We start from the raw sequence: 24165 nt of genomic DNA, 5'->3' as shown, positions 1-24165 counted from the left end.
ATAGTTTCACTAGGACCCCTGAAGCAAATGAACAGTCTAATTTACTTATTTTCTTCTCTCTCTGCCTTGCATGTGTACTGACTCTAAAGAGGGTCCTTCATCATCGCTCATTAGCACTTGTTTATGCCTGCTTTCAAAAAAAAAAGGAAGAAAAAGAAAGAGCTTCATGCAAAAGAAAGAACACTGTGCACACTATCATATTTCTGAAAAATGTGACATCAAGAGGACATGCTAACTAGCAAATTTTAGGGACAACACAGATAACAGTATGGTAATATCTGACCAGCTGATCAGAAAGACCTTCTGGTTTCAGAGTGTTTGTCCATAACAAAGACAATTCTATTTATCCTCCCTGATGTTATGCTATGTTTAACATATCTTCAAGGCTGCATTTCCCTTATAGCTATCCTTCCTTCCAGGCAAGGTTGAACTGTGCTCTTTAGTACTGCTCTTTCCAGTTCATCCCAGTATTTTGAGGAACAGTACAACAGTGCAATGTCAGAACAAGAAGTGACTGCAGGAAGCTGCTTCCTTTGTAACACCGTGGTGTGCAATTGGCATAGTCCAGGAAACTATGGGAATGAATCATTTAATGAAGTCATGGTGCATAAAGGAGAGGAGCTAATACCTTGTTTTCCTGCATCTGCACCCTGTGGTCAGTTCTAAGGGGCACTGACAGGCACTTATCTTCAATCCTGCTATGAATAGTACCTAATAAGCTTTGCATTCACATTGTAGGCTGTGAAAGAAGGCAAATGCATGACCTTTCTCCTCCACTCAGCTGTCTACTTCCTCAGAACTGCTTAGGTCTTAGAGACCTCTAGCCCTCTCTCGAATAGCAACACAGAGAGACAGGCACATGCGGCATCATTGCAAACGTCATCTCTCCTGGGGAACTGAGCTGAAAGCAGGTAGTCACCAATGTTGTTCAAACATTGCCTGCAACTGCAAGTTATCTGAAAGACTTGCCTACATTGTGGTCTGCTTTGCAGGCCTAGTGGATGGGACCTGTTCTGTCCAAACAAGACTGTGGGCTAGGCTATATTAAGAAAAGTATTAAAACAACATTAAGCCCCAAATTGGACTTTGTTATTTCTATTTCAGCAATGATCAATGCTTTAGCATAATTCTGATGAGAGCTAATATAAGCATTGCTAACAGAAATGCTGTAGCATTTGCCCATCCTTTGGCCAAACAATAAATAAATAAATAAAGGGTGGCCAAACGACAAATAAATAAATAAATAAGCAAAAGGATGACTAAAGTAAATTTGTAGCAAATAATTTTTTTGTTTCTTTGTTGACTTGATTGACTTTAGACTTTTGGTGAGCAAACATAGCATCTTGCTTCCCTTTGTCATTAACTAGCTCTCCTGTAATGCATCATCAAGTCCCTGAAAGGAAAAGCAGGTTAGCATTTTCCCCCTATAGAAAACATCCTGGGACAGGCGCTTTTGAGCTTTTAATTGCTCTACTAATGTTCCTTTTGTGCTGTAACTTAACAGAAGACTGGAGATTTTCAGTGCTGTCAGTCTGTCTCCTTCTGGTATTAACACTTGCCTTTTACAAAGAACTAAAAAACAGTGAAGGGGGGAAATATGAAAGAGGCATATTCCTGCATAACCCAATTATTTTCATTTTTAATGCAAAGTTGGGCAACACCGTATGTCCATGCACTTGAAGCTGCCAGTGACCCTCCCTTCTGCACCAAGCCTCCAGCCAGCCATAAAGGCAAAAGAGAACTTGCTGTTATACCAAGCCACGTGATGAGGTTCCAAGTCCCACTTGACTCCCAGTTTACATTCCAAAATTATAGTCCTAAAAATGTTTCTTCAGTTGCTGCCTAATTCACATCTGCCTAATAGTGCTGGTGCTCAGTGCACACGGCAAATAGAGGCTCACCCCAGACCTGACACAAGACCCGGTGACTTGTGCTCAGGCTGTGCAGGATTCAAAACAGATCATGTCCCTGTCACCTCTCAGCAGTGGACTTGGTCATGCAGGCTTGGCAGGATCACACAGAAAGGCCGGGTGCTGAGTTACACACCACGTAGGCATAAAGCACTGACAAGTGCTCTGCTTTTGTGCTTGCTGGGATTCTAAATGGATTTAAATAGAAGAAATCTAATTACACTCTAATCAGGTCTCGCACTCCTCATGCCCAAGCCAAGAGCAATATGAAAATAAAGAAGGCAAGGTGGGCTGAGTTTGGCTTGAAATGAGAAATTTTCTGTTTTTTGTTGTTGTTGTTTGTAGGGTTTATTTTTAAACTACTGGGAATCAAGAAGAGGAAAGAAAGAAAAAGATGAAAATAAAGACAAGAAGGAATAAATAGCCCAGAAGAGATGACAGGAGAATGGATGGACAAAGGAGTGAAAGAACCAAATTTGCAAAATAGAGTTTTTTTACAAGATAACACTTTTGACTTTAAAGTCAAATCTAAGGGATACAATTTTTGTGAATGACAAGCTGTGGAGGCGCACTGAATTTGGTGTGAAATGGCTTCAGCCTTCCCTTGCAGAAGGAAATGCAAGAGCTCACCTAGAAAGGACCGATTTCATTTTGTTTTCTGACAGTGTTTGGTGGCCTCTGGGGGAGGCTGTGCCGGATACATTTACAAAGCAGGCAAGTGCACCTCAGGGCATGGTCAGAAGTACTGGCTGCTCAAGTCCTGAGGGCCCTGGGTGTCAGCAAGAAAGAAACATGGTGGAGAAACTGGTGGAAATAACACTTCCCTGAAAGCTGCTCAGTAGAGCTCACAGCCAGAAATGTATTTTAGCAGGACATCACACTAGGTAGTTAACAGGGGTCCCTTCCAGACAATGTTTCTAGCATACAACATCTCTGTTTCCCAGAGACTTAACCAGCCTGAACCTAAAAAGTGAGATAGCACCAAGAGGACCAAGATGGACAGACGTTTGGGGCAGACTGTGAAATATTCCCCTGGTGTCCGGTGCTGCATGAGCACAACGTGGCTTGGGCTGGTAGCAGGACTGTACTTCTGCATCAATCTTAGGAGCTGTGGCCGTGAGGATATAATTAACACACTAATGGCAGAACTTCTAATTAAAAGCTAATGAATGTTTAAATAACTTGTAGCATATATATAGCAAGTATTAATTGTATAGAAGCAAATAAACAACCACAGGCAAGAATACATAGAAAATTATCCACCCACTATGCTGGCACAGCAATGTGGTATAAGTAAATGGGGAAACCGTATGTTAAACTACATATGCAATTATTCATTTGCATGTGCAGCTACTCAGTGTCTATTCAAAGGTCTGCACACAACCCTGCCTGCTAAACCTTTGCCAGAATGTAGATCACAATACATCATACCGATTACAAATAAAAGGAATCAAGAAAATCATGCCATCTGTGAGTCATTCTTTTCATTTCTGTTCTGACAAGGGACACCAAACTTTTATGAAGCTATGAAGCTTTGAACTCATCTGAGATGCATGAGCTCAGTGTCTCAGAAAAGCCGTGTGAATAACGCAGCTGGCAAATGTGCGTACGTTCACAAGATTTTCAAGAAAATTTCAAATTTTTCTCACTAAAATGCTTCCAGCACGTAAGTGTTGACTGTTTGCTTGCCCTTTTATAAAAGCCCATTCCCAGTGCACCTGCTTCTGGCTGTTACCATAGATGATGATGTCAGCAGCTTGAAGCTATGACCTTTGGTGACAGAGCCCAGTGATGACCATATTTCATTAACAAAAAGCTTTGAAATATGCAAATGAAGATAAGACAAATTTTGTTGTCATCAACATTCTATTCATTTCCCTTCAAAGGCAGGTTTGATTAGAAAATTTCTCTTGTGTAATTCTTAGAAATTCAGTTTTGTTAGCAATTCCCTACATCTCTCCTGAACTCCTATTATCACTGTGAGGGAGCTGCATGGAGCTACCACAAGATACGTGGCTACTTTAGCCAAGCAGTGGCAGGTTACTGAGACCTGTTCTCAGTTTGAGAGTTACACTTGAGAAACAAACCAGTACTGATAGTTAAAGAAATGATTGATTATACCTCTTCAATACAACTGAAGGTCACACTTTTCATGGAGCTCAGCAGCCACAAAGAGGCCCAATTTTCTAACAGAAACTGAAGTTATTAACTGTGTTTTCCAGGGCATTAAACACCCACTTTTTCTTTTCTTGTGTTGACCTTTTAAAAACCTGTGTTTTGCACATATTGATTCTTGAGGTGACTTCAAGTAAATCAGGGTTCAAAATAAAAACTCACTTGAGAACAGGGTGTTTCCTAGCCTGTTCTTTGTATAGGACTCACATATATTAAGCTCACTTGTAATTGTGGTTGTTGTTAACAGTATGGATCATGCCATACAAAGGGCTCAGAGTCTTAAAGTTTTGCTGGACGCAAAAGAAAAAAAAAAAAAACATATTGGTTTTGGTTTTTTTGTTTTTTTGTTTGTTTTTTGTTTGTTTGTTGTTTTTAAACTTGCCCGCAGGAATGGTTATCAGCTCACAGGTAGAGAAAGAAAAGAAAGTCCCAAATATGTGACACAACTCAGTGCCCTTCAAACTGGTGAGATTGCTTCCATGTAATTCAGTGGGACTCATTCCTCTGCCTTCCCTGACCTCATCTCCCTCAGTCACTGGGTAGATTTAAGAAATGATTACAGCTGCACAGAAAAAATATAAAAATTTTTGTGTGCAGTCTGAGTACAGAACATGACATACTGTATCAAAGACTCAATTTATCCAGCATACCCTTGAGATAGGTTATAGGACAGGACATGTATCCGAGACAGGAAAACCCCAGAGTAGATAAAGGCAGGACTACAGTCTAATCTGCTTCGATGAAGACTGAATTCTAAATCTCAGGAGTTAGTGTTTGCTTTAAAACCTGAAACATGAGTTTTGATATCTACCCCTTCACTCTTTTTCTTTTTTTTCTTTTTTCTTTTTTGTGTAATCTTTTTCCCCACTGAAGACATTTACCTTGATTCTACTGAAATGAATAAACATTATAAATGTTCCCAAAGTGAAGAAGAGGTTATAGATATACATACAGTGCAGTAGGGATTTCTGCAATGAAAGGTATCAGTGTTACAGTAGCGTGTAATGGCAACCATTTTGTTTTTATTGCACATAGTATTAAAATCTCAGTTCTTCAAAATTTTTTTCTGGATATAACGTGTTGCTAAATTGCTTCTGTCACTTTTCAAGGACTATTTAATTCCTGGTAATTTTTTTTCTTGACACCTATGAGGTGTGCTTTTACACATATGTAGTGCTTAATGAGTTAGAAGTGATATGAAGATTAGCCATTTTGATGAAGTTATTTGATGGGATGAACAATGCTATAACTTTTTTTTTTTTTTTTTTTTTTTTGAGATCAGTAGGCTGTGAAATTAACATTATAGCTAACACAGGTGAGATGTCACTCTTGTAACACCCTCTTCCCAAAACATCCATATAAAAATAGTGAATAGGGGATCAGTTATATACACTGTCCAGAATAAGCCAGACTGTTCCTTTCCCATAGTCAGATCTAAATATACTAACAATTCCCTGCCTGGTACAGCACAGAAATTAACCTCCAGTACTGGCAAGGTCTGATTTGCAAAACAGCTGTGCATGCTCTCCAGAGAGATTCAGATTTGGAGAAAAAGCAGGCTGGATAGTAGTACGATGCTTTGGGGACCTTTTCGTCACAGTCTGGCCAGTCTCACCCTCAAAACACTTGCCATTATGAAAGAGTATCACTGCTGAGCAGGATCCGACAGAACAGAGATGTCCACAGTTCTGCAATTTTCTGTGGGGACATTCGCCTCCTAGAAGGAGACTCTGTGGAAGAGTCTTATCTCATTTGCACCTGTGTAAACTACCTGTTCTGCACTGGGAGTTGGATATTGATGTCTTTCTGTTTGGGATTATTGGCTGTGATAACCACAATCCATATGTTCAGCTTCTCAGGAGATCTATCTGCTGATCAGAGTAAAATATTTCTAGTCTATCCTCTCCTCTCCACTTTTTTGTTTTACGTCTCCCTTCACTAAAACATATCTGCCTATGGCTATAACTACCGAGACATATTATATATATATATATATATACACACATACATAATTTTGTCACAAAACTGACAACTTTCTTCCTACCTAAGGAGCAGCATAAGGAATGTTTTGCCAAATTTCTTAAATCTAAGCCAGACTCTGAGCCAGCACTGATCTTATGGCCACTTTTAGATGACATGTCACTGTTCTGCATAAGGTCATCCCCGGACACGTCTATTCTAATGATGTTAAATGTTTTAATGATATCACAGACAGCTTAGACCTCCGCCTGCAGAAACAAAAAGGAGGTGCTGTATAGCTGTATTTCTGTACAGTGAGTGTTTCGTGAACATTTCATTATAAGCACAGTAGCAATTAATGAGATTACTTCGAGCATTCTTACAAGCAGTCATAAAGCTTTTGTCATTTTTTTTCCTTACCAAGTTGCTCTGCTAAATGTTTTCCTCTCTCAGTGAAGATTACCCGCTCATCCTCCATGTCACATTTGTTACCCACCAAAATAACCTGGGCATTATCCCAAGAGTACGTTTTGATTTGAGTTGACCTGAAAAGCAATACAAGAGAGAAAAAGATAAGTCAAAGCAAAACAAATTCCGCTTAAATCAATTTCAAAGAGAACTGTAATCAGGAAAACAAAGACAATACTGATTTTGACATCTACGGTAACACGATTCTGTTTAATTCTGAACCTCAAATAAATGAAGGATTATCTTCAAGGAATTACAGCTTTAACTTCTGAGGTTAAAACAAGTCAGTCTTTCAGTATTTTCTCCTGTCATCAATATTCTTCCTATAGTTTTAGAAAGAAACAGTGTCGCTTTCTCCCACAAATTAAAAAAAAATATTTTCACATTTTAATGCAAACCTTATCATCTAAAAGCAGAGGCTTGAAACAAAATCAGTAGCTTATTCATATCTTATCTTTCACCTTTTATAATTAGGAACTAAACTTATCAGCAAAACTTCAAAGACATTCTGTCTTCCTTCTGCTGTTTCTCTCCAGCACATTCCATAGCAGTTCTTTGATATTCCAGGAGGACAGCAATATTCATGTTGTACATTAAGCCATGGTCAGGGGCTGAGATTGAACATTAACTTACTTTCCGTTTAAATTATTCAAGCTCCAATCTTGACTACAACTGAACAGAGGTATCCCAGGCCTTAAAACCCTATGACGACCTTGAGGGCTGAAAACAGCACACCCTACAAAGCTCTCTTCTGCAATGTGAATGGGATGTAGCTAAAGGGCAGCGTAGGAGCATGCTTGTAGCACCACTCAGCTGCTCTGCTGATACTCAGACCTGCTCTGTAGGAAGGAAAGCTTCATGCCAAGACTGCAGTGCTCAGTTGGGAGTGATGCTGCTGGCAGCACCTTCTAACTGAGAGCCACACCTGTCCCTGAATACAGCACAGGGAGCAGTAAGATTGCTCTAAGTGCTTACACTTTGTCTTGGAGTTGACCACACCTGGCTTTACATTCTGTCTCAAGTTCTTGGTAGGGTGTTAATAGTCTTCTCCCCCTATAGGATCAAATGGGAGAGAAATGAAGAGATGCTTAAAGAGAGATACGGATTGTATCTTCCCATCTGTCTGTGCTTATCATGAGTCAAGAGGGATGGATGTAGGCAAAAGCTGCCTCAGGCCATCTTTGTACTCATGCCCAACATCAATGGCCTGCTGGCATGAACTGAAGCAGCCTGCTGCAGCTGCCTCCAGCCATGTGCAATGGGCCTGTTCTGCAGGGAAGAGCAGTTTGAAATGGAAGGGTCACACTGACTTTAGTATTGTTCTACTTCACCAGAATTACCAGAAAAAGATGATGCAAGCCCTGCTCCATTTCTTTTTATTGCAGATTGTTCCCTTGGGCCTGCCCAGATCTTTCATTGAAGAAATGTACAGTGTGGTATTATAATTCTGTTAAAAAATTGTAATAATTTGAGTGAGCTATCTTAAGGTACTGTGAAAAAAGAGAGGTCAGACTTCCATTTACACTTCCACTAAAGATAGAACTGCTTAGAAAAAAGGGCACCGTGCATTCCTTTTAGCAAAAATGCACTTATGAAATCATGCTGAGCTCTTCAGAAATTTGTGGTTAAGGAAAAGAGGATTATTACTATATTTTAACTAGAATTACATTTGTCACCATAGCAACTTTGCAGGAAATTGAAGTAGTTTCAGAAGCAAAATATACAGTAAAAGTATTAAACTTCACAGAAGGAATCAATAGCATATTCTGTAATATTTTCATATTTTTTCTTTCTGTTCTATTGAGAAGGGAGAGTGAGAGAGCAGCGTGGCAAAGCTTAGCTGCCATCACTGAGAAATCACCACATCTGCAAAGGTGAAATATCATAAACTGATAAATGAAGACTCATGTCCTGGAGAATATTTTCACAGCAATGTAAAGAGAATTCATTTTACCTTGTTTTGCAGACTTCTGTTCTACTTAACCTTCTGCAGTTTTTTTTTGCTTAAGAATATAAAACACGTCATTTTACCAAAGCCAGCTGTGATTTTTCATTATGTGAATTATGGTCCTGTGCATTCAAATGCTTCTCATTACCAAGGCCATTTATTCTGTTCTCAGACATACAGACATATCTATCTGGTTTTCTAACATCTCAGTTTTTGTTGTTGTTGTTGTTGTTGTTGTTGTTGTTTTTTGGCCTGGGTTGAAAAGGACCGCAAAGATCATCGAGTTTCAACCCCCCTGCTATGGGCAGGGTCGCCAACCACCAGATCAGGCTGTACAGAGCCACATCCAGCCTGGCCTTGAATGCCTCCAGGGATGGGGCATCCACTGCCTCCTTGGGCAACCTGTTCCAGTGTGTCACCACCCTCTGTGTGAAAAACTTCTTCCTAAACCTCCCCTGTCTCAGTTTAAGACCATTCCCCCTTGTCCTATCACTATCCACCCTCATAAACAGCCATTAATCATCTAGTTGTGGGATTTTTCTAAGCAACAGGAAAAGAGATCTTGTCTTTGATAATGATTCCAAAGGCTCATGTTTTGAAAAGGACTCTGTAGTGCAAGCATACATCTGACTGACTGTGAAAATCAGACAAATATATCCCCACTCAATCCCACATCAGCAGGAGCATGGATTCAGAGTATAATAGGCTTATCACTGTTATGTTTTCTTCTAGACATACATTTCCAGTAATGGCTTCTATGGATTTTTTGCCCACAGTTCTCTACAAAAGCCAACACACAGGTCATTTACAAAAGAGATTCCTCGCGTATATGTCCTTTCAAATGACTGAGGCTTCTGATTAATCCAAAACACAAAACATTCTCCTTGTAAAGAACTTTAGCCTCAGGAAGATTTAAGATATGAAAAGGCAAAGCTGATGTTTGCAGTTAGCTGAATACAGCAATTCTTGTTCAGTCTCACTGCCCTGGTGTATGTCAATAGTAATTTACCCTGTAAATCTTTCACATTCTAGTTGTCCGGTATGCAGACAATCTGCAACACGCCTGAATTTTTATAATGTATAGACACCAGAGGGGCAGATTAATGCAGGAATTCAATGATCCATTACTTTCAGTGATCTACACAAGTCTTTTTCTCCCAGTACTATTCTGCCATAATCCTTATCAGAAGAGTACTTGCTGAATGCTAAGTAAAAGCTATTTTTTCACCCTAAAACAACATTGTATTTTGCTGTAATAGTTCAAAATACTGTAAAGTTACATCAATAAATCTCCAAAGGTGGCTTGGACTACTATGACAGAAGATTACCAAAGATAAGATGGATGCTTTTTGCTTTGTTTGATGGACTGAAATCCTGTCTGAAGAGGATGTTCAAAAGACAGTTTTTCAATCACACTTTGTTTAAAACAAAGGAAAGGCAGTGTTAAACAGTGCTCATAGCTTATATGTACATCCTATTTCTGCTCCTAGGAAATGCCTTGTAATTCTCACTAGTTCACAAGGTATTTTTCTTTCAGAAATATTCTCAATATTGCTTATTAGATCAATAGTGTTCAACAGGATTTTGTATTGCTGCCACTTCTGTCATTTACTGGAGAGAATAAAAGCAGTGTTGCCTAGGCAAAGCCATTTATCTACTGTTACCTCATTTTTAATGAGCATACAGGTTTCAAAGTGAGTATTACAATGCTTAAAATGGTGAACACAATTACAAAGACTCAAGACAGTATTATCATGCACAACCTCCTCCAAGTCTGGCAAAAAAAACCCCACCCTGACTGTCATTTATAGCGATTACCAAGCATAGTGAAACATGCCTTCATGACTGAGGTGAAACAGTCTGTAAAAGATCTATATTGCAGCACACTGTATGAGAGGTATGAGCTCAAAGGCACATGCCCATTCTCAGGTTAGACTCTGCTTGAGCTCTGCAAAAGAATCAGTTGAATGAAGAACTTGGTCCTAGTAGGGATACTGAAAACAACAACAAAAGAACAAATGTTTCAAAAAAATAAAATAAAATAAAGTAGGAGGCTAACCTTTGAGATTCAGGGTAATCTTGCACCTCTGAACATGCAAGAGCTTTGCACAGTGTGGAGTGTGGTTCACAAACACCCAGCCCCAGTCAGATGTGTGGCTGCAATGCTGCAAGGCAAGGTCACTAGCACAGAGCCTCACCACTGTGAAGTTACTGTTGTACGGGCTCATTTGTTAGTGTTAAATTATGTGATAAAAACTCATCTGCACATTCAGAAAGTAGCACAGGGAAGCAGTGGAAGACTGAAGAGCCCAAAGAATATCCTGGCCCTGGCTGCTCACAGGCTTATCCCAGGAGCCATCGGCCTGTCAGACATGCACCTACACAAGCCCAGAGGAGCACAGGTGTACAAAGACAGGCAGGAACGCAAACTAAGGATTCAGAAGAAGAAATACTAGCTCCACACCTCTCTCAGAAGTGCCTCAGCCCTACTGTCCTGGTCTAAAACCAATCCCTATGGGCTGATGCATTTGGTCTCAGTGGGGGTGCAGAACACGATGGGATGTGGAGGAGGAGGTGCAAAGAATGGACTGGTGAAGTTTGAGCCAGGCCAGCTGGCAAGTAGGTTAGGTAGCCTGGGAGCAAGGGGTATCTCTAAGGGAAACTTCACTGTGTGTAGCCAGAAAAGTCCTGTCCAGCTATGTGTCTGCCTCTGTACAAATGGTATGCACCTGCTAAAATGGGGCTGGGGCATCAGAGGCTCCTTCAGGTGCCAGCAGCTGGGAAGAGCATGCCCAGGAGTAGCTATCAGACAGTTTGTGACTGTGCACAGTTGACAGAGGAATCCACATCACACACATATGTATATATATATGTATACCCATACATATCGTTGCTAGTGGACCTCCATCCTGCTTTGCCATGGGAGTGCTCTGTGTGTTGTCTATGATCTGCGTGGCCAGCCATGTATGAGGGCTGCTCTAAAATCTGAATTTGGCCCTTGACATCAGAGGCAGATGTTGTCGATACAGCAGTAGCCATTGAACCTTCCTGCTAATATTCCATCAGAGTGTGACAGATGGCAGCAGAGGGGCAGTCTGACAGAATGGTGTCTGACATGGAAGTGTTCATGAAGCAAAAGCGTGTAACTGAATTCCTCCATGCAGAACAAATGGCACCCACTGACACTTCAATGCTTGCTTAATGTTTCTGGAGCCCAAGCAGTGGATGTGAGCACAATGAGGTGGTGGGCGGTGCGTTTCAGCAGTGGTGACAGCAACAGTGGGTCACCTCCACCAGTGCAGATTTTTATGAACACAGCATGCAGGCTCTTACTCACACTGGCAAAAATGTGTAGCTAACAGTGGTGATTATGTTGAAAAACTGTTTTGTGCTGAGAATTTGTTCTATCAAATACTGTTATTGTTCTCACTGTATCTGTTGTGCTTTCCAAAGAAATAAGTAGGAGGCATTAATTTTGAAGCAACTTACGCACACATACCTGTGTATGTATATGTAAATATAAATTTATACATGTTATATATATGTTAAATATTTATTTATATGTGTTATTATATGTATTAGGTTAGGAAAACTAAAACCCAGGTAGAATTTAGTCTAGCCAGAGACATAAAAGAGAACAAGAATAAATTCTACAGGTATATCAGTGTTAAAAGGAAGGCCAAGGAAGATATCGGCCCTCTCTGGAAGGAAACTGAAGACATGCTCACGAGGGATACAGAAAAAGCTGAGGTGCACAATGCACAATTACTTCTTTGCCTCACTCTTCACTGCTGAGGGCTCTAGCCACACTGCCCAATTTTTAAGAAGGGAAAAAAAGAAGGTCCAGAGAACTGCAGGCGAGTCAGTCTCGCTTCTGTGCCAGGCAGGATCATGGAGCAGATTGTCCTGAAGGCCCTACTAGGGCACATGGAAAATAAAGATGAGGTGATTGCTGGTAACCAACACAGCTTCACCGGGGAAAAGTCGTGCCTGACAAACTCGGTGGCCTTTTATGATGGAGTTACAGCTTTGGCGGATAAAGGAAGAGCAACTGATGTCATCTACCTGGACTTGTGCTAAGTGTTTGATACTCTACCACACAATATCGTGGTTGGCAAGTTGGAGAAAAATGGATTTGATGGATGGACCACTTTCTGGATAAGGAATGGCTGCATAGTCACACTCAGAGAGTTTGTGGTCAGTGGCTTAATGTCCAAGTGGAGACTAGTGATGAGTAGTTGTGACAGTTGGCTCAAGTGCACCCTTAGCAAGTTTACAGATGACACAAAGCTGAGTTGTGTATTTGACATGCTAGAGGTAAAGGATGCCCTCCATAGGGATCCGGACAGGCTTGAGAGGTGGGCCCATGCCAACCTCATGAAGTTCAACAAGGCCAACTGCAAGGTCCTGCATCTGGCTTGGGGCAATCCCAAGCACAGGTTGGGAGAAGGGCTTGAGAGCAGCCCTGAGAAGAAGGATTTGGGGGTGTCAGTTATGAAAGACTCAACATGAGTCAACAATGACTCAGTGACTCAACAATGTGTGTTTGCAGCCCAGAAGGCCAAGTATACCCTGGGTTGCATCAAGAGAAACATGACAAGCAGGGACAGGGAGGTGATTCTGCCCCTCTACTCTGCTCATGTGAGACCCCACCTGGAGTGCTGAGTCCAGTTCTGAGGTTCCCAGCACAAGAAGGACATGGAGCTGTTGGAATGGGTCCAGAGGAGGGCCTCAGAGGTGATTAGAGGGCTGGAGCACCTCCCCTATGGGAACAGGCTGAAATAGTAGGGGCTCTTCAGTCTGGAGAAGGTGCTGGAGGGACCTTACAGCGGCCTTCCAGTACCTGAAGGGGGCCTACAGGAAAGATGGGGAGGGACTTTCTATAAGGGCATGTAGCGATAGGATGAAGGGAAATGGCTTTAAACTGGAAGAGGGTAGATGTAGACTAGATATTAGGAAGAAAATCTTCACTGTGAGGGTGGTGAGACAATGGGACAGGTTCTCCATGTGAGGTTGTGAATGCCCCCTCCCTGGAGTTGTTCAAGGCCGAGCAGGATGGGGCTTTGAGCAACCTGGTCTAGAGGGAGGTGTCCCCTCCCCTTATAGCAGGGGAGCTGGAACAGTAAAGGTCCCTTCCAACCCAAACCATTCTATGATTCTATGATCCTATATGGGATGTACACATGTTGTGTGTGCATGTGCCTGCTGGAAATGCTCCTTTGGCCTCACTAATGGTTGGAGCTGGAGCACAGAGAAGCAGCAGCCTCTCTTCCCTGGGGCCATCACATCCAGCGTGATTAATGTTACCCTAACAGACCAGACTCAGCTCAGCTGGGAAACACTTCATTGTACCATGTAGAAACTGCTAGAGAAGTTAAACCTGCTTCTTACTGCACTAGATATATTTCAGGTTCTTTGCACTGATTGGCATACTGATTGACATCATATGATTCACTCTGAACGTGTCTCCAGATGATCACTTTTAATAACTCTCACATGAACAGAACAAACTTTAATCTAACTCAGAATAGTCTCTAATATATTCTTACCCACAGGCAGCAAGGATGGTAAACAAACTAGTAGAAAAAAATATGTGCATATAGCAAATATTTCTTTCAGTAATATGAATTTTTAGAGCCAACTTTAATATGCATACTATTGTTTGAATCCAGAGCCCTCCCAGGACTCCTGCATTCTCTACAGGGGATAATTTCTATGGGCTTTTTAGATGAACTATGTAGTAAACCATGTGCAATGAAAGCAGAGAATCACCCTAATGAAAAAGCTCCAGGGGGACCATGTATAATGTTTACTCCAGCAAGTTCAGGGAACATGTTGTACTACTGATGTTCTGGTTTCAGAAAGAGCATGCAATTAAATGGAATGCATTATCCTGTCAGGGAAAAAAAAAAAAAAAACAAAAAACAAAGGGAAAACAAAAGAAAAAGCCACCCCACATCCAAATAAAGAAAACTCCTACCAAAACGTTTTTAATTTTCAAAGTGTCTGTTAGGTTGACTTCACTGGTTGATTCTAAGTTCTCTCATCTCTGTGTCCAGCATGACGTTTTCAAAGTCTTATTAGGAGAACTACCAGGGGCTGCAGGGTAGTGATGGGACTGGGGGCGTAGTCCAGGCTGTGTGTTCTAAAACTTTCTCAGTTTCTTTAAGTGTTTGGTGAGGTGGAGTGTCAGAAAAATCTGCTGTAAGTTTGGAGCTATGTAGAAAAACACACAGCTTTATATAATGCTGCAAATAAAGGAGAGTTCCTGTCCATCTCTGAGCAGGAAGCTGGCTCATCTGCATTTTCTGGACATTTTATTTTCTTCCTGTCACTCAGGCAGTGCTGGTGTCTTTTCTCTCTTCTCTCAGTCCTCTTTCTATCATGAAGGAAACACTGAGTACGTGGCAACGGGAAGGTCTGCCACTTCCATCTTTCCAGGGGATGGAATCATCTCAGGAGCCCTGTCCTGCTCCTGCTGCCTGGGAGCTCTGGCACTCCCTCAGTTCAATCAGTCCTTTCTATGAGATGGGTCTGAGGTCTTCCTCGTGCAACCAAATATCTATAATTCAGTAGGCATCATATGTTCTACATCCTCCTTTTTGTCTCCTAAACCCTATTATACCCAGTAAACCTGAAAGGTTATGTCCCGTAAGAATATACCCTTTTGTCATGAGCCTTTCCCATCTGCTCTCTTTCCCACTCACCTTTAAGATATGAAGGAGATGGGAATTGTATAGGATGATTCTGCACAGTACATTAAAGGTCTGCAGTGCCTGGTCCTGGTAGCCATTTGGAAGCTGGCTCTGTACCAGCTGCTCTGCACTTGGCACTCAGACCCTGCTGCAGGGAGGGCAGAGAGAGAGGTGGCCTCAGGCCTTCCATCTGTTCCCCAGAATAACCCACTGTTAGTGGGAGATCAGCCATCCAAAATTTATAAAACCCCCAGCCAAAAACCCCAACTCAATTTTCTGATGGCCACTTTGTTAAAAAAAAGAAGAAGGAAAAAAAGAAGATAGAAAAGTCCTGGAGTAGCCTCAGGCTTTGGAGTGCTTACTTGAATAATAGACTCCATAACGTCATTATTGTCATATTAGTAATGTAATAAAAAAAACAAAAAGGAGATCCTAACATTTATCAGATCTTAGAAGAACTGATGAGAATCTGGGAGAACACACAGCCCCAGGAACCACAACTACTTTGAGAAAAACAGCACAGAATCTTTCCTCCTTCAGCTACTCACAAAGAAAGTTTGTGTGTTTGCAGCGTTTAAACTATTGCTACTCATGTCATCATTCTGGCATCATACAGCTAAAGGCCATAAAAGCTCAGTGATTATGGATAATGAAAATTCTATTACCTCTTGCCTTTGTGAACTGCTTAATAATTATTGAAGCAACTAATGAAAACCAAAAAAAAAAGCAATCAATAAAAGAAATAATTATCAATATAGACAACTGAGGTGAATCCGTGATTGTAGTAGGGCAATTGTGCAGAAGTATGCCCTTCGAACAGATGATTTAGGACTAATAGCTGTCCTATCATCTCCACTTTTAATTAGAGTACATGACATGCATTCTGAATTTGAGATGTTTAATTTCATTGATAGCACCAGCACCTGCTGACTGCAAGTGCTTATTAACTTACAATAGTGGCAAAGATGTCTCAGCAATATAGAAGTATTAAATATGGATGAAGGGACAAAAAAAGGGGAAAAAATAGGAATAAAATCCTTCCATTCTCGGTGCAGCAAAGCAGCAAAAGGAAAAGATCTGAGGAGATGTGTCTGTAATAACAAAAATGGAATATACCAACTCCTTTACTCTTGCAAAAGACCTAGATATGTGAATATTTGCCAGTTCTGTGTTTGCTGTGTCGGTTATTTTATATATAATATTCTATCTTTTTTCCCGGATTGAAGTGAATAAAAAAAATGCATGATGATTCTGAAATAAGTTTACATTTAAAGAAATCAGAAGAATACCAATGAGTCGTCACTTCTGAGCGGATTTATCTTCCTTATGCAGTGCACCTTGCACAGAAAGGCTACACGTTTAACCTTCCCTTGGAGGAAGATAAATTGATGATGCAGAAGCTGTGTGACAGGTGTGACACTAACAAATATCTGGTTAATTTTCAGACGGCAGACTAATCAAAATGAGCACAGCATCACAGGTCTGCAGTATTCCAGTAGAAACTAGGTCTGCTTTAAGCAAAATAAACTCAGCTTTGGCAGTGAACAAAAGACGAAAGTTAACCTAACAGAAAACTCCACTACAGGTTTCTAAGGCCATAAATTCATTTAGAAAACTATGTGCACATTTTCAGTTCTGAGAGGTTTTAATGAGAATCAAAATAAATCCAATTCTTCTGGAGGGTAAAACCGAGCTAATCTGTAATTTATTATCTTATATAATACAATGAAAGTAAGTGTGACAGAAGAGAATACCTAAAGATATAAAGGCTGATATTCTCAGTGTGTTTACTGTATTTATTCTTATGCAGCTATCTTAGTGACAGTCCACTACCACTCTATGGAAGAAGTGTATGCTTACACAATTACATTCACTCTTGGGAATGCCCTGGGTCTGTGTTTAACATAATGCAATGAGAACTGACATGTTATTCGTAACTGTATAATTCTGTATGGTGTCTAAGATGGGAGATAGACGTCACTGAGGGTCATCAATCAAAATTTTCTTTCTTTCTAATCAATCATTACTATCTGTGTACTGTCTTTCCTATGGAAGTACCTTCCCATCCAGAATCCACGGCTGATTACTTTATCAAATTACATTTCATTTTTAATGTAATATACAAAAAAAAAAAAAAGTACTCTTAACAGTACATGAATTAGTTTTGGTGCTTGTATGTACTATGTTGTTTCAAATAACAGCACCTAGTGTCTGTGGTCAGAAAAAGATTCATTTCTGACACTAAAACGCAAATCCACAGGATAATGGTAAATGATACCAAATGGATATATTGAGGGCAAAAGATGTTCGGGTTCAAATTGTAATTCTTTTGTACTTCCATTGAAAGGACTAGAAACCCTCAGGGAATACTTAATTTGTATGAATCAGGTTGCAGATGTCCTTTGTTTTTTGCATCCTTGGCACGATCTCTGCATCCTGCTTTGTTCTCAGCTGTCAAACACACCTTGAAAGTACTTTCCAACACCAGAAGCCCAATTATGTACTTATTACATTAAAAAAAAAAAAAGCTATATGTTAGTACTACATTCTATATCCTTCATCCCCAGTAACTCATGCCCATCTCTTTATAAGAAAAGCCCATCAGCTCAAATGTTTTCCCATGCATACAGTGCCAGCCTTAGATAGTGTATGATCATAATATATACTCCATCACACTGACACTGCAAACCCTGGAGACCTTTTTTTCTTGGAGACAGATGACAGACGGATGCCCAGCTACTCTTGAGCAATATGGACTTTGGCTGAAGGTGTGCAGATTTAATAAAAATAGTTAAATCTTTATGAAAGTCAAGTGAAATTTCTTCATTTTTTGATGTGTAGTGTATAACTCTTTCAGATGCTGTTTGTTTGGAAAAGTCAAGCAGATGTTTACACAGAGTGGAAACTGTGTTAATGCATTGAGGGCAGAGAAATCTTCCAACCCACTTCATATATTTTTGTATCATAACAAAATAATATAGATTTCAATTTTTACTTCTTATTTACAGGAGTGCAAAATCGTCTCCTACAACAAGGCTTACTTATGAGTAGACCAACTAATATGACACATTTTTCTCAGTGGGACACAGAAACAATACATGTTAATGAAGAGTATTTATGTCATGTATAATGCTGCAAGCTGTGTCATACTGTGGGAGGTGATTCAGTAACTCACCACACAGACAAAAGGCTGTACGTTTTAATTTTCTCCCCACTGAGAAACCTACCGTTAAATTGTCATCCTTCAAAGCTACTACTTCTCATACACAGTGCACGCAATCAAAGATTAGGGCTCGAAAGGGGATGGAACAAAGTATTTATAGGGAAAATAATATCCATGGAAACAATAAAAGGGAAAACACAGTCTGCACTCACGTATCTGTCCCCATGGTTTCATGTTCCAGATGCTTCGAAACGAAGTGATCCTGTTAATCACCACTTTATGCTGATTGCACAAACTGTCACTGGAACTCTGATTAATGACCCCAATCAATACATCTGATCCAAACTTTTATACTTGCAAAACATAGCTGTGAAACATGGGAATAGTGAAGGCATTACTAATGCAACTACACTGTCTGAGTACATTACACTTATATATGTAAATGAGTGATTTGTTGTCACTGTAAAATATATATTTCTATTTCTCTTGCTGTTTTGTGTCCATATATATATGTAAAGAAGCAGATTAGCATTCCCCCACCAGCCCAACAAAACAGGAACATGGAACATGGTGATGGTATTGTGGAGCTGGCAGATTTTTTTTTCAGGTACAGCGAAGTTCTTTTGGTTTGTACACCACTGATAATTCCGTAGCTGTAATTTAGCTGGGCCTTAGAAGGTGATTTATTTTTCCTTTTTATCTTTTAAATAGAAAATCCAGATTCATATTGTCAATATATATGGGAAATATCTAGCAACAAGACTCCCTATTTTAGGAAACTTTCCATTAATCAATTATCTGGAAATCTGGATTGACTCATACTTTGTACTGTCATATCTCATTATGAAATTCAGTGCGCATTTGCGGCTCTTAATCTCTTCCTGAATATTTTGACAGGAATGCCTTCCAAGTTTCTTTCACTTCTCAAATTCATTGCTCTTGATTTTATTTCCTCTATTATTTTTGCTTTCTTTTTCTTAAGTTTAAAGGAATTCTTCTACTCTTTCTCTTATATCTGATCTTATTAGATCATTTGCTGTTATTTCTCTCATTCAGTGTTTAGCATAATTTTTTTGTAAGAACTAAGTCTTACATGTACATAATTTGTGTTCTGAAATGTTTTTGTCCTCTTTTTTTTTTTTTTTTTTTTTTTTTTTTATAATGAAGAGGATAAAAGAGAAACAAATCTGTACTAATTTTAATCACTGAAAAAGTTCACCAGGTCACAAGAGTCACTTGTGCCATATCATGGGCTATCCTTAGCAAGGATTCATCCAGCATGCAAGCAATGTGTCAGGGCATGTATTAAATTCATTAGACTTCTTGTTGATGAAATAGGTGGGATTGTTCTACTAAAATATAAGGAATACACAACTTTCAAAATGCGACATTTTACACCAAAGTTAGTATAAGCTCTACCAACATTTTATCTCTAAAGTAACTTATCTTGTTCTGAAGGTAGAGCAAAGGAACAGTAGTAGCTGTACATGAACCCTGAAGGCACAAAACTGAGATTCCTTGCACAATGACTGGAAGTAATTTCCTTCTGCGGCTATATGCTTGCAAGCACAAAGGATTTGAGCTCTGAAATTCTGAAATAGGATTGGCAAAATGGCAGCTGCCTTAATCCAGCTCCTAGCCGATACAAATTAATCAGACAAAAACAGTTATGTTTTTATTTTGAGGCTTTGAAGATAAGTTTTTAACTACTTTGGCCATGCTTTGCTCTTAGGGCACTGCTTTTCAAAATTAAATTGTAAGGATTCTGGGAGTAAAAGCAACCATTTGTCTGTATTCTTCCTGGCACAGGGTGGCAGGATTGTCCTGCTGACTCATCCTACCAGCACGGTTTTTATGTCAGGTTTATTTCTGCTGACTCACCCAGCCTGATGGGAAGCATTAGACTTTAGTTTTAGTTTCTAATATAAGAAATAAAAAAATAAAAAGCAAGAGGCTTGTGTGTTCAATCAGAAGGCCAGTAGTGCTACTACCTGTGTATATGTATACACTTGACTCTCAGTCCTTAGCTTTTGTATACTTGAATTTTTCTTCTCCATCACAGTCCTTAAAAAACAAAAGTATAGTGGCAACATATTCAAGCACGAATACTTCTTAGCCAAACACTGGAGATGAAATCTAAAACTTTCTGGAAGTTTTGAAAACTGAACACAGTGGTGTTTCAATACAATACAATCTAAATTACCTAGGGATCCTAGGGATCGTGTAGAATGGTCATAAATTAAAGCTTATCTCACACTGCCTCCATGAGCACTTTGAAACATTCTGTTTAAACCACTTCTTAAGACACCTTTAAAATTACATCTTCTCTCCATTGACAAAAACTGTTGAATATTGTCTTATTGACACATTGTCATTGACTTCCATGTGTAGAGACCACTCTCCAAGGACGTGACTATGTGCAATAAACAGGTCCTTTAGTAGGCAGAAATCTTAGGACAGAAAGTTTAGAAGGGCTGGTGTCACAAAATGGGAAGCTCAGTAGTGAAACTGTTCTGTATCCTCAGTGCAGTACAGGTCTACAAGAAGAAAGACTTCTGAAATAACGTACCAGAAAAAACAGGAGAATAGATTATTTCCTGTGCATTGTTTTGGAAGGGAAAGTCTACCACTGAAAATCATTAAGAGTGAATGAACAAGTTGGACAGTATGACATTAGAAGGCATGGAGTACTGGCGATAACTACACCTGAACAGAAAGTATTTCCAGTGTGGACTTAACTATATCAACAAAACTGTATTTATCTCAGGAATGTAACAAACAATCTTGCTCTGCCAACTCTGATCCTATAGGAGAACAGAGCTAAGAAGTAAAACTTTTCCCAGTGTAACCGCATCTCAATTAGAGATTTCTCTTGGCAGAGCTAGACAAGTTAAGAGTCACAACTCTTCATGGCTCTGACAAAGATAGGCTGGCAGAGTTCTTTTTGGTTGCAATTCATCTGGTCTATTCTAGACAGATACTTTAGAATGAGATGACTAATGAGCTAAAAGCGTCTGTTTATTGCCATTGACTAAAAGGCATGCATTTAATTTGGATATGGGTGTCTGCAATATATCAGCTAAATTTATTCTGAAGCTTTGATGTTGTCAAGGTCTCCAATTTTACAGAACTCACTAATAGACCGTAAGATCTGTCTATGGTATCATGTGAAGGCTCCCCATAGACTTTTACTTCACAGATGTAAACTAACAAACACCTCCAAGTAGATTTATCTCATAACAGTGAAAGATTTTTGCAGAGCTGTAACACTCAGGAGGCAGTTTTGTAAGCTTTGTTGGTATGAAACATTTCTTACCGGAGCTGATTTTGAAAGGCATGTTTGCTACCTGTAACTCATGAACAAAAAGCACAAGACCTGACTTGTGGCAGACCATGGGAACTGCTGAACACATCTGTGGATGTATTTCAGAATAGCAAAAGGGTTACAGTCAGGGGCAAAACAGCTCCAAATCCTGCTGCCCAGCTTCCTTTCCCCTTTCCCAGTAGAGCAGAGTTTTGGATGTGTTTCCTAAATAGAGCAGATGAGAAAGATCAATATGATTTTCTTCTTTCATATGGAAATCCTATGGACATAATCCTGACAGTTTCATGTCCAGCTTTGTCTTTTTCTACCACTAGAAATGTGTAGAGAGCCCAGTCAAGATCTAGAAGGACACTGGGTAAATGGACCTGTATTTCCGTGCATGTGCTGGTAGGGATTCATGAATCTAGTTAGAAGATTGGAACGCTGTGGATCATTCATAACCATTGGTGAGGCCTCACCTTGAGTACTGTGTTCAGTTTTGGGCACCTCAGTACAGAAAGGACATTGAGATGCTGGAGCAGGTCCAAAGAAGGGCAACAAGTCTTGTGAAGGGCTTGGAGAATATACCCTATGAGGAGAGACTGAAGGAACTGGGGCTGTTTAGTCTGGGGAAAAGGAGGCTGTGGGAGACCTTATTTTTCTCTTTCAATGTCTGAAAGGTGCTTAAAGCGAGAGCGGGGTTGGTCTCTTCTCACTGGTGACAGGAAATGGCCTCAAGTTGAGCCAGGGTAAGTTTAGGTTGGATATGAGGAAAAACTTATTTACAGAAAGGTTTGTTAAGCACTGTAATAGGCTCCCAGGGGAGGTGGTTGAGTCACCATCCATGAATGTGTTTAAAAACCATTTGGATGTGGTGATCAGGGACATGATTTAGCCGAGGGTTGTTAGTTAGGATAGTATGGTTAGGTTGTGGTTGGACTCAATGATCTTTAAGGTCTTTTCCAACCTGAGTGATTCTATGATTCTATGATTAAGAATTCCTTTTAAGAATCCTAAATGGTAGCAATTAACCACATATTGCATATGTACATATATATTACATATACCCAGAAAGAGCTGTTAAATAAACACTAAACATATGCAAACGTAAGCATTTGTATTTGAAGAGAAGGCAAGCTCTCTTGTCTTTTTTTGTAAACCTAAGAACAGATATGAAAAAAAAAAAAAAGTAAAAAAGAGAAAAAAAGAAGAGAGGAAAAATACATTATTTCTTCCCTTATGTTTACTTGGTTGTTTTTGGTTGTACCGAGTCATTGACCACTTCTCAAGATGAAGGGACTCCACCCACTGCTTTGGAATATTTAATTTGCTATGCTGAATCTCAGTGTCTATTATCTCAGCATTCATTATTTTCTCAAAAAGATAAAACTTCAGCCACGTTGGCATTTAAAACTACTGAAAATACAAGGTAAAAGCAATGCACATGCAGGGAACCTGATGTTCAAGAACTCCTAGTAGCCTCATTCAGCACTTCTGAATGTAACTCAAATGGCATATTAGAATGTCCACAGGGAGAAGAATTCCTCATTCATCTGTGAATGGTGCCAGAATGTGACAGATCTCAGAAGGGAGCCATGCTTTTTCCTACTCTGATAAGTAGAGGTAAGGGAGGCCTAAAGGGAGGAATGGTGTATTTGAGTTACCTGATGGTATTAACCATCATGTTCCACAGTAAAGAGAGACTATGGTGGACTCCATGTAAGAAAGATACTAGATTTAAATGAAGTTAGGTTCTATCTATCAACATTTGAAATGAAGTTATTGTTTTTCACAGCTGAATGGAATATTACAAACAACCTGGCTTGATTTATACATACCTTTGTCAGCATCTAATGAGACTAGAACAAGAAAGCTTTTGGTAAAATAACCTTAAAACTCAGCTACTTCAGGTATTGCCTGTTGTCTTCTTATCAGTGCATACTGCTCTGAGCTATTTCAATGCCATAGACATAGGAACTGCAGGTACAGGTTCAAAAAAGATATTTAATTTGTTGTCTCATTGCTCCTGCAAGTTTTACTATAGTCTGAACATTGATCCTGCTCTTCAAATTTTGCCCAAGACAGCTAAAAGATCATCTCAAGATTGTCATCTACCATGGAAACTTTCATGATAAATCTGCTCACAGACATGAGGCATTGCCTGTAAGTAGGCTTTTATACCATCAGTTATGGAGTTGCAGACTGGAGAACGGCCACTGAGACCCATGAAATGGTAAAAGGAAGGTCTCTATTAACAGAATGATATAAACAGAATTCAGAAGTTATGAACAGAAAAGAAGAAATGTCAAGCAAGCGATAGTCTCATTGTGGTCAAACATACAAATGATGACTCAGATAAGCAGTCCATGAAAACGAACATGTAATCCAAGGTAATGCGATGCATAGATATGGAGGTTTCAGGGAGAAGAGCAGAACAAATTACAGTACATTTTTGTTCTCTCTTCTTGAGAGTCACAGAGCTCTTGGAGAGCATGCAGAGTATTTCTAGAAAAGTGGGGCTTCCTATAGCAATCCCATGACTT

General features: G+C 39.8%; 1 protein-coding gene across 2 annotated transcripts in view; it reads right to left on the bottom strand.

The window, feature by feature from the left end:
* Window positions 1–24165, bottom strand: part of RAB3C (RAB3C, member RAS oncogene family) — a 144593-nt gene that overhangs the window by 13965 nt on the left and 106463 nt on the right. For both annotated transcript variants that reach the window (XM_015277588.4, XM_003642948.6), the window contains exon 4: window positions 6465–6589. In XM_015277588.4, the coding sequence (XP_015133074.1) occupies window positions 6465–6589 (125 nt within the window). The remainder of the gene's footprint in view (window positions 1–6464; window positions 6590–24165) is intronic.

This window comes from Gallus gallus, chromosome Z (genome assembly GCF_016699485.2).
Source record: "Gallus gallus isolate bGalGal1 chromosome Z, bGalGal1.mat.broiler.GRCg7b, whole genome shotgun sequence".
NCBI lineage: Eukaryota > Metazoa > Chordata > Aves > Galliformes > Phasianidae > Gallus > Gallus gallus.
The sequence above is the reverse complement of the archived record's forward strand: the minus strand, read 5'-3'. Positions and strand labels throughout refer to the sequence as shown.